The sequence below is a fragment of the Branchiostoma belcheri genome, unplaced genomic scaffold, assembly GCF_001625305.1.
Source record: "Branchiostoma belcheri isolate BF01 breed outbred unplaced genomic scaffold, Haploidv18h27 scaffold103, whole genome shotgun sequence".
NCBI classification, from domain to species: domain Eukaryota; kingdom Metazoa; phylum Chordata; class Leptocardii; order Amphioxiformes; family Branchiostomatidae; genus Branchiostoma; species Branchiostoma belcheri.
In genome coordinates, this window is record NW_017802414.1 from 384,349 (window position 1) to 399,010 (window position 14,662).

At 39.7% G+C, this 14,662-nt stretch overlaps 2 protein-coding genes across 2 annotated transcripts in view; one reads left to right on the forward strand and one right to left on the reverse strand.

Annotated features, from left to right (window-relative positions):
* LOC109475190 (polycystic kidney disease protein 1-like 2) overlaps positions 1 to 12,857 on the reverse strand; it is a 44,563-nt gene extending 31,706 nt beyond the window's left edge. The window contains exons 1-9 of the mRNA XM_019775771.1: positions 12,840 to 12,857; positions 12,540 to 12,647; positions 12,014 to 12,190; positions 9,196 to 9,315; positions 8,190 to 8,339; positions 7,288 to 7,503; positions 6,653 to 6,877; positions 5,560 to 5,689; positions 5,084 to 5,181 (exon numbers count right to left, since the gene is read on the reverse strand). Coding sequence (XP_019631330.1) covers positions 5,084 to 5,181; positions 5,560 to 5,689; positions 6,653 to 6,877; positions 7,288 to 7,503; positions 8,190 to 8,339; positions 9,196 to 9,315; positions 12,014 to 12,190; positions 12,540 to 12,647; positions 12,840 to 12,857 — 1,242 coding nt within the window. The remainder of the gene's footprint in view (positions 1 to 5,083; positions 5,182 to 5,559; positions 5,690 to 6,652; positions 6,878 to 7,287; positions 7,504 to 8,189; positions 8,340 to 9,195; positions 9,316 to 12,013; positions 12,191 to 12,539; positions 12,648 to 12,839) is intronic.
* On the forward strand, positions 12,817 to 14,346 carry LOC109475612. The gene has a single exon (XM_019776332.1). The coding sequence runs from the start codon at positions 13,249 to 13,251 to the stop codon at positions 14,008 to 14,010; it is 762 nt and encodes a 253-aa protein (XP_019631891.1). The 5' UTR covers positions 12,817 to 13,248; the 3' UTR covers positions 14,011 to 14,346.
* Positions 14,347 to 14,662: the final 316 nt, after the last annotated feature.

Below are 14,662 nucleotides of genomic sequence, written 5' to 3' on the forward strand. Positions count from 1 at the left end.
TTGAAGGTATCTATACATGAAATACACTCCTACCATTATTGTATATGATACCTGACAAATCTCCCGTTTAAATGGCTACCCTCTATCCACAGCAAGTAAGTCAACAGTAATATGTCTCTCACCGCGCCTCATAAAGATCTCGGCCAAAACATATCGTGGTGCGAACGTCACCGTGAGCAAATGGTAGCGGTTTGAAATGTATTTCTTCAAAACAAGGTGTACATTTCCTAAACAAGTCATCGAAACGTAGAAAACAGTTGAAGACAAGGCTGATATAGAATGTGCGTCAAAAGTACACTTGACATGACAGCTGTGAACTGCAGTCCTTCTGCGCCTTATAAATTAACTTAGCCAAAACTGGCCGACGTTACCAAACATCCACACCCTGTAAAATTATGGATAAAAGTACGTATGAACTCACCTTTTTATGTCTGTATCCCTGGTTGAGAGAAGGCAAAGGGGCTACGTATCTCCACGCCCGCCGGCCTGGGCAACTGTAGGGAAACAGCGGTGATTAGCCTCGTGTCAACTGTCATTATAGAAAATAAAAACATAGATAAGAAAAGAGAAGAAAAAATATCTCAACTTAGCGAACATACGTCACAGGTCCTCCATTACAAAACTAAGAATCAGTTGTTACAAATTACGAATTAAATCAGGAAGACATTACCGCACTCCTCTAGAACAAAGAACCTGTCAATTCTGTAGTTTAGGCCAAATAGAAGATGAAATACATTTCACCATAGATTGCCCCTTGTATAGTAGAGATACACTCATATTTTTAGCCATGTATTAAGTATATTTCCCCACTTCAGATATTTGACTAGTAAAGAGAAATTTGTATTCCTTTTAACTTTCGATAAACCTACCCTAAGTGATCTCACAGCCGCATATATCCATACAATCACTACTAAGCGAGATGAAGCCGAAAAGAATAGAAATTAGACATTTATTTACGCTCTTATATGTTCATTTGTATGTAATGTATATGTTTATGTTCATGTTCTGTACCCATGCGACCTGTACTTAGTTCTGTAGAACACAAATGTACAATAAAGGTCTTCATTATCATCGCGGGAATGTCTGCTAACAACTCGCCCCCTGGCCGTACTGGCTCGACTTTCCACAAACGAATCGAGACGGGATATGAAGTTCCAAAACCAAAGGCAAAGTCAACTTTTGGGGCCATAGTGAAGGACAGACTAACAAAAAGGCCAGGCAGGAGGATTAGGAAAAAAATAGCCGAACAGGAAAGGGCAAATTTAGCGGAGAGAAAAAATACTAGGGCACAAAAGAACGGGGCTAGACGGGGCAATAAAAACACAAGAAAGCATGGGAAAGCGCATCAAAAAGGGAAAACCAGCTTTCAGAAACAATACAGCCACAGAAGGGCAGGAAATGACCAGTGAGGGGCGACCGTTACACCACAGGGGTAACTGGGACAAGATGGCACAGGAATGCAAGATGCGACACAAACAAAGGACCACCCGTGAAGTGACGCTTAGATAGGGATTCTCAGAAACTGAAACTCGGCTTTTCTAACCGGAGAAAAACGTTCTATCCGAAAAAGTTGGGGTACGGGAAAAGCAATAACGCCAAAAGCGCCACAAAATCAGCCGGACAAAGTGAACTATAAACTTAGCAAAGTTTGGAAAACAGGCCGAGAAAGCTAGCCGAAAATGCGGAACACGTGGGGACGCTTAGCAGATGGTCAAAGCTACGAACTATACGAAGTGTGTGGCAACTTTTAACGAAAATTCTAGCAATTACAGCAGCGTTCACAGGACAACAACTTGACGTACAATCCGGTATGGAAACCAGTGTAGAATTTAGGAGGAATCAGTGTAGTATTTCGGGGATCTCGGTTTAGTTCTTGGTCTAACTTTACTTACGTCACGGTTACGCGTCTATCTGATTTGCTAGTTAACCAAGTAAAACACAGAGCCGGGTCGATTTCGATTGTACGGGTTGCTGTATTGTGATCTGCTGTATATATACAAAGTCAATGGTCTAGTCTTAGAGTTACAGTGGTCTAGTTTCGGATCTAAGTTACAGGAGTGGAACCCACAAGGGATATGAACTACAGAGAGCTAATACAGAGTGTGTGTTACTAACCTGGGGTCCTGTGGTCGACTGAATCCTGACGCTGACTGCTCTCACCAGTCATTGGCTAAATGAGCATGTAAATGAGCGTCCTGCTTGTGGAAAGGACGCGTGAAGAGAGCAAATGGTTTTAACGAGCTCTGATTGGTCAATTCCAGAAAAGTTTGAGCGTGGCCCGTGCGATACAAACAAGGAGACCCCGTGTGGTACAAACCGGGAATTCCCCGTGCACGTAGTGCACTGGTCAACGTAAACCTAACGGGCGAGGATCGGCTTTCGTGTCCGGCCAAGTCCGGCATAAATTTCCCTATTCTTAATGCAAATCTGTCGTTTTTGTTTTCTTTGTGTCTTTCTAAAGGGTTGTGATAACCTACTCTACTCGGGTGGTATTTTCGTGCGCGCTCGCTAGTACGTAACGTATATACACGGCGGCGATCTGGCACTGCGTTATTTCTACCGTAGCGGGTCTAAACAAGACGCAAGATTCCTATTTTGGGGTATAAAATGTTGTCACAGTGGTAATACACTATTTGAAACGGACCTATACGAAGTACCTTTCTTTGGCGACGCGTACGCCAGGGAAAACAGCATCTCTCGATAAACAGAGATAAATACTTAGATCCTGAGGGGGTGCCTTAATTCCGACCTACCCCTAATTCCGTACTAGTTTGAAAAATCCTGGTTGCGGCGTTATGCATGGGAGCACGTGACTAAAAATAACTACAAGAATGGACAAAGTTTTTGTGACTGATGTCCGTCATCTCACAAAGTTTGTTTTAGTTCGTACACTCCGACAACAGACGAGTGAAAAATCTGTTTAAATTCGACGCTTGTTCGTTACCGTTCCCTCAGAAGGGAGTTAGTCACGAAAAGGAACTAGCCACGGAGGGAGTTTGGGCATTGGCCCGTCAATAATTAACTCGTTCCCCGGACAGTCTGCCTCGCCCAGCATGATCTCCTTCCCAGGATCGTCTGTGTGACGAACCCAGGCGCCAGAAGCCATCATGCGGCTGTATAATGTATTGCACAAAAGACTCACACACGCATATTCAATAGGGTTCTTTAATAGGACGCTGTGTAGGAGCGTGTGGCGGTCTAAAGCCCCGCGGACACTTTTGTAATACTGGATGTTTCCCAGATCGGACAAGTGTAGGCCGTCAGGCGCAAAGTAGTTTGCAATTTGGGTTGCGTCTCCACAGACGTCTGTGGTCCCATACTGTGACCTTGGGGTAGTTCTGTACAAGTCCCTTCAGCGCCTCCGTGAATTTCTGAAGGCGCTGAGGAAAGTCAGACATGTTAGGTGGAATATGGAGACGCCAGATATCTGGGGAACCTTGGACGAGCGCCCGGTCTGCTTTCTGGTGGAGACCCACTGGGTGTACACATAGCGTGTCTATTATATATGGCAATACCTATTATAAAGCTCATCCTTATTTGGTAATACTTGCGTCAGATACCATTCTTTTCTAATAACCATACCTTACTCACGTACTTCCTAAATAATCAAACATAAATCCATACGAATGTGAGTTACAGCTCAGGGTACACATTTCATCAGTCGTTGATGCATGCATCATATTAGCATCCTCAAAAACAAACAATACAACTTCCTACATACAATACGGTGTTAAAAGCACACACATTTTGACATACTAGTAGTACTAAAACAACAATCCGTTATAAGAAAAATTCCTTTTAAACAAGGTATATCAAAAGGGTTACAAATTTATACTATAATATAACTAGAGGTCCCCGATCTCATACCTTCGCCAAATGATGTTAATCTTTATGACTGACAAATTATAGATTATTCTCCCTAATTTAACAAATAGGGTGCTCATTTCCATTCTCATTTTCATGGATATCAATTTATCATATTCGCAATGTACAGTCTTATATTAACAAACAATGCCATTCTAGCATTTCCTAATAAATTATGCAAATGAGGTCCTAATTTGAATACATTATGTTTTCATAAGATAAAGATAAGTGTTCACCTTCACTTATCTTTCAAATACCACAAGTATGAAATTCCAGGCACTTATCATTACATAATTATAAAATTAATTATGCAAATTAGGTCTTGATTTACATAATCAATATCTGCCTGTGTTTCTCTCGTTCTCAATTACCAATTTCACGAGCTTCAATAGTCCTATCATGGAATGCAGCTGATTTATAGAATTTCCCCATAAATTATGCAAATCACATAATTATATCAAGCATCACGTAAGCTACCTACATACCAACAATAACGACTATCTATCAACCGGTTCTTGAGTTATCCTCTTTTGAATACTTTCAAACATATAGCCCTGCAGTTCCAGAGCAAGCCGCTAGGAGGTCTAAACTCACGTCACTTCTTCCCCAGCACAAGAGCTACCTACCATCTAAATTTCGTCACCCTAACATGTTTAGATCATGAGATATGAAAACCGGAAGTTTAGCTGCAGCACCATAACAAGCCGCTATGGGGCCCCAAATCTAATCATTTTGAGGTCTCATCAAGACCTACCCACCTACCAAATATCAAGACAATCCATCAAGGCCTTCTCAAGTTATCTTGTTTACAGACACACAGACACATACACGAACGCCTCTGAAAACATAACCTTCTTTGCGAAGGTAATAATTTTATTATCAAAATACGTCGCCGGTGTGTTTTTTAAACACCACCCTTGTTTTAGCTGCAACCGCTTTAAAGTTTTGGATCTATTCCTTGTTTTTAAGTTACCCTACTAGACTTATAAGATAATGAATTCGCTGTCTCTATTTGCAAATGGGGATTGAAATCTATTCTCCAAGCAGATTTTTGCTGGCCGCCAAGACAGTATCAAATTGGCCAGGCAGTATCATTTGGCTACGCAGATACTGCCTTTTTAATGGATACTGACTGGCCAGGTTGAGACTGTCTTTGCGGCTACCGAAAGATCTGCATGAAGATTGATTGAAACCTATATATATGTTAACTGCTGCCTACCTTCGTTAGGTCCTTTCTATCTGCCTTCCTCACACACAGGAGACCAAACAGGTAGGAGGCGAAAACCGCGAGTACCAGGGCGAGTCCCACAGGGTTTTCTGGATAAAAATATAAATGAAAACTTCTGAAATGCGTCAAGATAAATACGAATGACAAAAAAACAACAACTAAATGACAGCCTTCATTGTCGCACGTAAATACATAGACTCCATAAGACTAAGTAGATGGTAGAATATGCCTAAAATGTAACTGGCCAGGGGAGTTAGTCGGTCTTGGAGGGTCCAATTTGCAGACATTTGCATCATAAGTCTTCAAATGCCGTTACCAGCTTAGTTCTGCCTGTGCTGACCCTTTTTATCATTTGTTTACTTGCAAAATTCAATAACATATGTATCTTTTACAAAATATTACATGCTGTCTTGCTTACAAAAAAACGTAATCATATTGCTTACAAAAAAACATTACTTTTTACATACCGCTTAGAGCAACGAGGCCGAGGTTCAGAACTTCCTCAATGTTGAGTGGATTTGGCGACACAAAACCAGCAAACTTGGTCAGGTGGTTACATCGGCAGTGGATATGGGTTGTATTTGATAGCAACCCAACCTGAAAGCGTACGTTAAAATATCATAATTGGTTTATCGTATTTGTTATTAGTGTAATTGTGTCAAACATATATTTAACACAACTGTATGAATTATACTTATCTGTGATTATGTATTTATAGTTCAGATAAGTAAATAAAAATCTATAATTCCTCAAAAAAGTATGATTTGAATTATCCTGAGACAAAGACGGGGGTCGCTACAAACTACAACGACCTATGGCCCCCGATCACGGTGTATGTTTATGAAGAAAAAGGCTCACGTTGCAACCGTCACTTTGCCACAGGTGAGTGTTCTCCTCGGCAAAATAGACACAGGAAGTCTCGAATACGTGAAGAGTGAAGTCGACAAACTCTCCACTTCCTAGGTCCAGATCAGACCCAAACTGTACCCCTGTTATAGAACAAATTTAAAATTCCATTAAATACATACATTTAATACAACGTATGTATTGTTCAGGACACAAAAAATTACAGAACCCCTATAATAATGAACTGAATATTCAACGATTGATTCAAATTTTAATCGACATTGATTTTCTTTTATTATGCAATAATATGTACGTATTGTTTATATTGTATTGTACTCATTTTTTAATTGAGCTAGTCGTGAATTTTTAGTTTTAGTCTGATTATAAAACTATTTATGACCTTAGGCTTACATCTTTCGACTGTGTGACTTGTCATACTTAAAGATACATTTTGAATACGAAGATGGCATTATCATACCTATGTAATACTCATAAAAACTTCAATTGTCCTGCTGGATAAATGACGGGGATAATTTTGGATGTTTGGAATGGTCACTCGAAATGTCTGAAATTTGTCTCCTTAATTTATAAAGTAGTAGAGTTTGAATTTTCTATAACCGGTATACCTGGATGTCTAACCTCCATCAACTTACCTATGTAATACCGTGTCCTCTTCACATCTCTCTCGGTGATGAGTATTTCATCCTCCGGTACGTGCCACTGGTGCGGGTTGGACGTCATGTTCAAACTCGGAAGAGTAAAAAGCTCATCATCTGGTAGCGGTAGGGAACCTGACCATCCATATGTATCCGTGGTGGGTGGCTCGTGCTTGTTCAGATACAGCGTCGCGCTTTGCCAGGAGACAGAACTGTTTTCAGTGCTGACGTCTAGACTGAAGCCGAAAGAGGAAAATTCCTTTTTGGCATAAAACCGGAACACCTGAGATAAGAAATTAAAAAAAAAATCATGTAAGAACCCAGAGATTTAAAACTTCATGGAGGACCGACGAATGCCTACCTACCTAAGAGGAAGATCTGTATAACTCCCAGTACTTTGCTTTAATGTATTAAATGATAAAAGACTGATACTTCATTATAACAGCATGGTTTATGTTTCATATTTACTTTTCTCGGAGAAATTGGAATTGAAAATGATTATGAACTAAAGTTAAACCAAATATCTGCCTTCTTTCCCTAGAGCCCAAAGATACAAAACTAACATGAATTAGCACCACCCAAACTAGAAATTAAACAAGGGACAGTGCTATTTTCAGACTTTGAGATTGCGAAAGCTCCCTTTTCCAAAGATCAATAACGACATAACACTAGAACGCATCAGACTCAGCCTACCGATAAATTCCCCAATTCCGCCGAATCAGAGAAGATGTACGTCATATTGTCGAGGCCTCCTTCGTCCTCCCTCCGTGTCAGGATGTCGATCGGCTCCTCTAGATCGGACACGGAAATCTTCTTATCCCCACATCTGACGTGGAGGCCTACAACGTCGGACTGGATACCGTACGAGTTTTCAGAGTACTCGAACGGGTTGAAGTTGGCCTCAAAGAACTGTACATTGGGATATATGTTAGCATGAAAGTTAATCTGTGTTGGTACAAGTTATTAAGACTAAGCTTTGTCAACAACACTAGAATAAATCCGGACTTTTGCCTGATCTTCCTATTTGAAATTAACAGTTTTGTATCAATCAATTAAAAATATCAAGCACGTACACATTGAAACAATGTGAACTTTGAAAAACGTGACTGCTACCGTGTGCTTGTTAGTTAGTACTTGCCTTTTACTAGACCAGTTTTGCAATAGAAAGTGGCTATAAAGAGTACATCAATGTAAACAAAAGTTCCAAAATTGAATTATCAATGAATACATATTTTGGTTATTAGGCTAATTTTATTAAACGTTCGATCGATCGTCTAACAAATCAAATCAAATTAACTTTATTGCTCAACAACTGTAGCTGGTACAATTTATGGCAAAGAAACAACGATGGTACATACACAAACTTATACTAAAATGTGATTCTAACGAGCTAGTCCGTAATGATATTAAAGGTAATCTATTGTGTTTTCTTAGGAAGAATATTATTACATTCTGTAATTTTGGGGATATATTAGCTATTTACAATATGGTGTCGCTATTGTAGTGATTCAAATAAGAATTCTCCAACGTACAGGAATCGTTCTAATGACTCCAGTCTTTGCTATACAAACGTCTGTAAGAATGATGATGTTCACCTGTATAACTACTGTGTCTTCCATCGTGCACTTGTCTCCGACCAGTGACGCCACTGAAGGAATGCGAACTAACGAGTCACTTATTCCCTCAACCAGGTACACTTTCTCCTCGGAGTCACTTTTATTTTGTCGCTGAATCCTTACATGTACCTAAAAGGCAAATAATTAAGCTTTACTGCAAGAAGTCATCGCTATACTCATATAACTATCTTTTTATCATTCTTTGCATTCCTAAAGAACCATTATAGCAAAATCGAGAGTCTGGTGCATTTTTTTTTTTAAATATTCAACATGTAATCATAAAACGTGATGACGGCACACTTAAGTTTTTCAACTTTTATTAATATCGCCACCAACCACAGGAGACAAAACAATGCTCACTTCCACCTGAGCGAAGTGAGGAAAGTCTTGTAAAGTGCCTTTTCCAAGGACACAAGATGGGTCACTCGTCGAGCACTCTACCATTACGCCACACGACCCCACGCGTATAATTTATAAGGGCAAACCTAGGTGCAGACGTTATCCATTATTATCAAATAGCAAAAATATATGGACCAATCAAAAGTCTCAATTCCGATTAGTTACATAGCGTAGTATCGGGATCAGTTATTCGGGGGTTATAAGTCACTCGGCAGATGTTCTGTCAATGTAAACACCTCGATGTGTGTCATTAAACAGTAATTTCAAGTTACATTACAGTGCCAACCACTAGGTATTTAATACCAGCCCAGAAAAAACGAGAGCAGTTATGCCTTTAGAGTTATCAACAAGAATTGAGGTGTTCAAAAACTCGTATTTCCAAGAACTATCGTAGACTTGAACTCTTTACCACCAACCAGAGTTGGGGCATCATCACTAGAAAGCTTAAAAACTCCTACAATTAAATGTGCAAAGATTGAGGTTAACAAGCCGTTCGGTGTGATATAGCTAGCTGCCACCGCGCTGCGTGACTGTGAAGCTGATGTGTTATACCGTCAATACAGATACAAAGAATACTTTGTCATACCTTGGAAGTGTTATACACAGCGAACACGTCCACATCTGTTACCTCAGACATCGTTGCATTCAGTATGACGTCAGTCAACAAGTCCAGAGCCTGAAACGCGAGGGTCGTGGCAGCCTTGCTCTTTATGATAGAGAGAAAAACAACCGTCAATATATGCATATTTGGAATATATGAATATAAAATGAGACACAGAAAGGGTAAGATTGGACGCAATTGCAAAATTAGAGGTTAACCATGCAAACATCAACAAAAAAATTACAACAAAAATAGGAACCTGCACGAGGATAAGGTAGATTAAGACTAAGCACGCGGTGTATTTCTCATAAAACTGGTTTATTTTTAACACTGAAAATTAACTGATTAGAAGTGTAAAATAGATCATACTCTTCGGTAAAAACAAACAAGGGAGGCAAGGACATGTGGGGAATTATAGAACATCTTTCGGAGGAAAAAAATAAGAAGCAGCAGCAGCTGCCAACCATGACATGTCAAAAATGACTCTTATCTCTCATCAAAGAGGATGTGAAACAAAAACAAAATCCAAGGCATTAATCTATACTACACAAAAAATCGAGTTTACTAAATGGAAGTAACTGTCAAGCTGAGATGATTTGGGGTCATGTTGCAAGATCATCAGGGATCACTAACACTGATGGTGATGTTGGCCTCCTCAACCCAACGAAGGAAACTCTACTACGAGGTACAGTGCCAGGAAGTTTAAAATGGGGAATGCAAAGAGAGAAGACAATATGAAAAAAAGGCAAAGAAAGAAGACAATATGAAGTTAAATGAAGGAGGATAGTGGACCGAGTAATAGTCCCCTAACGACCCTTAACGAGGTCAAGAGAGAGGTCAGGTGAGGTGAGTAATTTTTTTTTTCATTTACTTCAGATTCACCTCAAAACAAGGCTCGTGAGAGCCACTTACTTGTTTTGGGTTACAGTGATGACTGCGTGGTCAGATATTTGTTCACCCTTGATTTAAACCGTTGGAGGTTGTAATTAGCGGTGAAACATTCACGTAACTGATATTTAAGTCGGGAAATATTTACTGTTAAAACAGTACCAGACTTTACAATGGTCTTATTTACCTCCATTGTAAAATAATGTACTGACTACAAAGGAAATATTTCCCGACTATACTGGCATTTGATATTATTAGTAAATCCAAATTTTTGTCCAGTAATAGAAACGTACCGCTACTAAGTCAGGAGAGTTCGTGTTCCCTCCTCTCCATTCCGATAAAGCCATCACTTCTGAGGCTTTTAGGATATTCGAAACACCTGTTAACATAAAAAATACACCGTTACATTTACAGTTGAATTATACTGTAACACATCATTGCAATAATTAAGAAGTAAGCATTGTAATATGTCATTGTTTACTAGTTTTTTTTTTATTTGTTATCATGTTGATCATATAATATAGATATAGATTTGTTATCATGTTGATCATGTAAAGTGCACAATTCAGCATCTTTGTATGCAAATAAAGCTGCCATGTATTTTACTGAAATGTGAACGAAGTCAATAAACTCAATATAGAATTTGTAGACCAAATTTCAATAATTCTTACGCAATTTCAGCCTTTTAGAGGGCTACACGTTTAGACAACAAGGAATACACACACACATATATATATATAAATACATATCCATAGAATCATGACCTTTGACCTAGACGATAATGCATCATGCACTCCACAAGTGAGAACACTTACCTGTGACCATAGTGCCCGCCGCTCGGTTGAGAAAATCCAGAGAAATTTGCTCCTCAGTACTGTTTTCGGACTCTACAAATAACAGATCTCTCACCGTCTCTGTCATTGACATTAGGGTAGACGCTGCTTGAACCTTTCGCAATTAAAAAAAAACACAAAGTTGCTTTAGCATGTCTGTTTCTACTTTGCCAGTGCCAGTGAGATTTAACAGTCACACTGCTTTTGACACAAAGAGTTTTACGAATTAATACCCCCCCCCCAAAAAAAAGGAGACTTTTCTTCTTTCTAAGAATGCAATGCTTAAAGTTTCCTTGTCTAAACATCTGGAAAACATGTATAGTCGTGGCATATTTTAAATGTTTACAGGCAACTGTGTATACAGCAACGTGTAATTTCGCCCCACAAGTAGCCATGATTATAAAAAGCATGGAAGTTAGGAACTAACGGAAAGTAGCTGTAGATATGATAACCTGTGATTTTGCCGACACTTGTTCTGGGGTGGCCGTTACCAGTGTAATTGCTGATGCCAGGCCCATCAGGCCCAAGTAGCCATCTGCTCCCTCCTCTGCCTCAGCCATTGCCTCAATGGTGATGTCAACCAGCTATCATAACGCCGTAGTGAGACAATGAAGTCAGTGACACATCTTTATAGATTGGAATAGCTCATCGACACAGTTTACAGAAAGATCAAATTTTCAGCGACCACCATATATATCAGAGCACTTCATCCTTCACCTAATAGAGATGGTGGGCAATATAAACTCACTGGCACCTTTGATCATTTGCTTATGTCACGTATCAGTAAAAGCCTCGTGTGAATAATGTTACGTGTTTGTAAACCGTAACTCTCGCGAGATCACGTTGCAAAGTTTTTGGTCATTAATTATCCTAAAGAGGCGAAAGTGGTCGATGGAAATTTGATCTCTCTTTAAACTGTGTGTTGGAATAAAGTTTAACTTTCTACTATAATTTATTACCACCAACACAGATGAGCTTTCATGATGACATTATGAACATCTTCTACTAACAATACTGAGACGAGAAAAATATTGTTTTTTAATTGCTGTTTTTTTCCTTTTTGAAAAGAAAAAAATCCACACCTCCTTGATGTCTGATCCTTGGTTGGCTAAAGAGGCTAGTGCTTTAGGCGGAATGACGGAGTCCATAAATGCTTGTTCCTTAGCGCCTTGCTGCTGGTGGATGAAGAAAAGACCCGTTTCTCTGTTGTATAACTCTTCTACAGCTTGTGCCAACTGCTCCAACGTGGGTGGCAGTATCTTAAAAAAAGATTTTATAACAGTTTATGCCTGTACTAATTTCATTAGATAATAACAATTCAAAGGTGTCACAAAGTCTCCACAACATCTCATTCTAACTATTAGTAAGCATAAGTCCTTGTATGTTGACTAAATTTATCATTACAAGGGCAGAAGTTCATAAGTGTGTTAAATTAGCTTTTGTCATATGTATAATTGCAACGATCTTCCTAATAATCTTTTTTCTATTATATCATTACACTCGGGATATTCTAGGTGCTCTTTTATATTCTATTGTATTTTATATTCCAATCGCTGCATATGTATCACTTTGAATAAACAGAATTTTGTTAGGAGGAAGTTTTCTCACCTGAACTGGGGGTAGCTGGAGAATCGTTTCTCGACCATCAATGCTGAACACCCGCGGTGTTATAACAACATATCCGGGAGGTATCTCCAGCACTGGCGAGTATTGAACCTAGTAAAGTATGAAACAACTTAACTCACTTAAATCAGTCTACTCTCTTTGTAATTTCTATCAATATGTATACATGTACCTGCTATAGATACTGTTAAGCACGTAATACATATACATCACTTCCAAGATGGCGGCGTGACCTGACACGGGAGTAACACTGTGCCTAGAAATTTTCTTTTGAGACCGATTTACGTCCGTTTCGGAAGACATCCTTGCCCGTTGGACATCCAGGGACAACTGATATCTTCTCTGTATCATCATTTGTTCAATCTTTGTCAACTTGAATCGACTTGAAGCCAGTTTAGCTCCACGGTTCTGACCAGTGTTTCGTCGTGCCGGCGAGTTCTCCACTCTTTGTCTCAAGCGGATAAACCGCAGCGGGCTCCTTGAAAGGAGCCCACGCGGGTAAGTCTCTTTCTACGTTACAAAACAAAGTATTTGTTACACCGTCAACTCTTATATCCTGTGAAGTATTCCTTGTGCTGCTGATTATTTCTCTGTTTCAGTTCACGGCGCCCTCCCCACTCCCGCCAAATTTACCCAGTTAATTAGATCAGTGGACCTTGCCAGGTGGAAATCGCGTTGTCTACATTCCGTCACCATGCCAACGCGGGGCCAAAAACAACAGGTCGATGAAGATGTCGTTACTCTGGGAACTTTGAAGGAAATGCTTGATCAACAAAAAACACAGTATGAAGATTTGTTGAGCAGACAACAATCAATCTTCCAGTCCTTCATCACATCTGTCATGGATTCAACTAACAAACGAATGGATAATCTTATCCGTGAGGTTCAGGAGATTAAAGACAGTCTTCAGTACTCCCAAGCGGAGATCCAAGACCACAAATCGAGACAACATGACCTGAGTCTCCACATCAAGGAAGTTGAGGCCAAAATGGATCGTCTCGGAGCTGACATGAACACGATCGCCCACAAATCCGACTACCTGGAGAATCAGTCCCGTCGCAACAACATACTGTTTGACGGCGTTCCCGACAACAAGCAGGAGAACTGGTCTCGGTGTGAACAAAAGGTACCAGACATTCTTAAGGACAAACTCAAGCTGGATCCCCTAAAGATCGAGATCGAGCGCTCCCATCGCAATGGAAAATTCCAAGAGGAGGGCCGGCCACGGCCCATCGTTGTGAAGCTTCTGCGTTACAAAGACAAGGAAGCAATCTTGCAGAGAGCAAAGCACCTCAAGGGTTCTAACATCTATGTAAATGAAGACTTTTCAGATGCTGTACGTCAAAAACGCAAGGAACTACTACCAGAAATGAGGGCTCAGAGAGAGCGAGGAAACATTGCTTTCTTGAGATTTGATCGGCTTGTAGTGCATCCACCGAGGAGTCCTAACGCTTGAAGAATAGTATATACAACCAGTAACTTACCATGGTAACTATACATCTTGAACATGAACCCTACTAATAATCAACACTCATCTCCAATCACCGACCTGAGCTCTTTAGTTTTCAACCCCTTTGACCTCAATCTAAATGATAATGTTTGTGACACACCCCTATCATCTCTAGACCCTGATTCGAACTTCTTTTGTAATTTTTATGGTTCTTCTAAGAATACTTCCCAATACTATGATATTGATTCTTTTGTAAACTCATGTAATTTAAGCAAGAGACGTTCTCTATCGTTGTTTCATTTGAATGCTAGGAGCTTTCCACGCCACTTCGAGCAGCTTAATGAATACCTACACTCCTTAAAACATAGTTTTTCTGTAATTGGCATAACAGAGACTTGGTTATCTCAAAATACAGCTCAAAATTACAACATGCCCAATTATAAAGTTATTCATCATGCAGACATCATAAGGTAGAGGGGGGGTTTCCCTATTCATAAGAAATGACTTATCCTATGTTGAGAGAAATGACTTGGAGTTTGAAATTGAGGAGTCAGAAACTCAGTGTATTTTCATTGAATTGTCCTCAAGTGGTGCTGAAGGGGGAAAAGTCATTATTGGATGTGTATACAGGCCTCCAAACACTCTTATACAGGAGTTT

Excerpts from the sequence above, each read along its gene's own strand:
- LOC109475612 (XM_019776332.1), top strand. The coding sequence starts at position 13,249 with ATGCCAACGCGGGGCCAAAAACAACAGGTCGATGAAGATGTCGTTACT.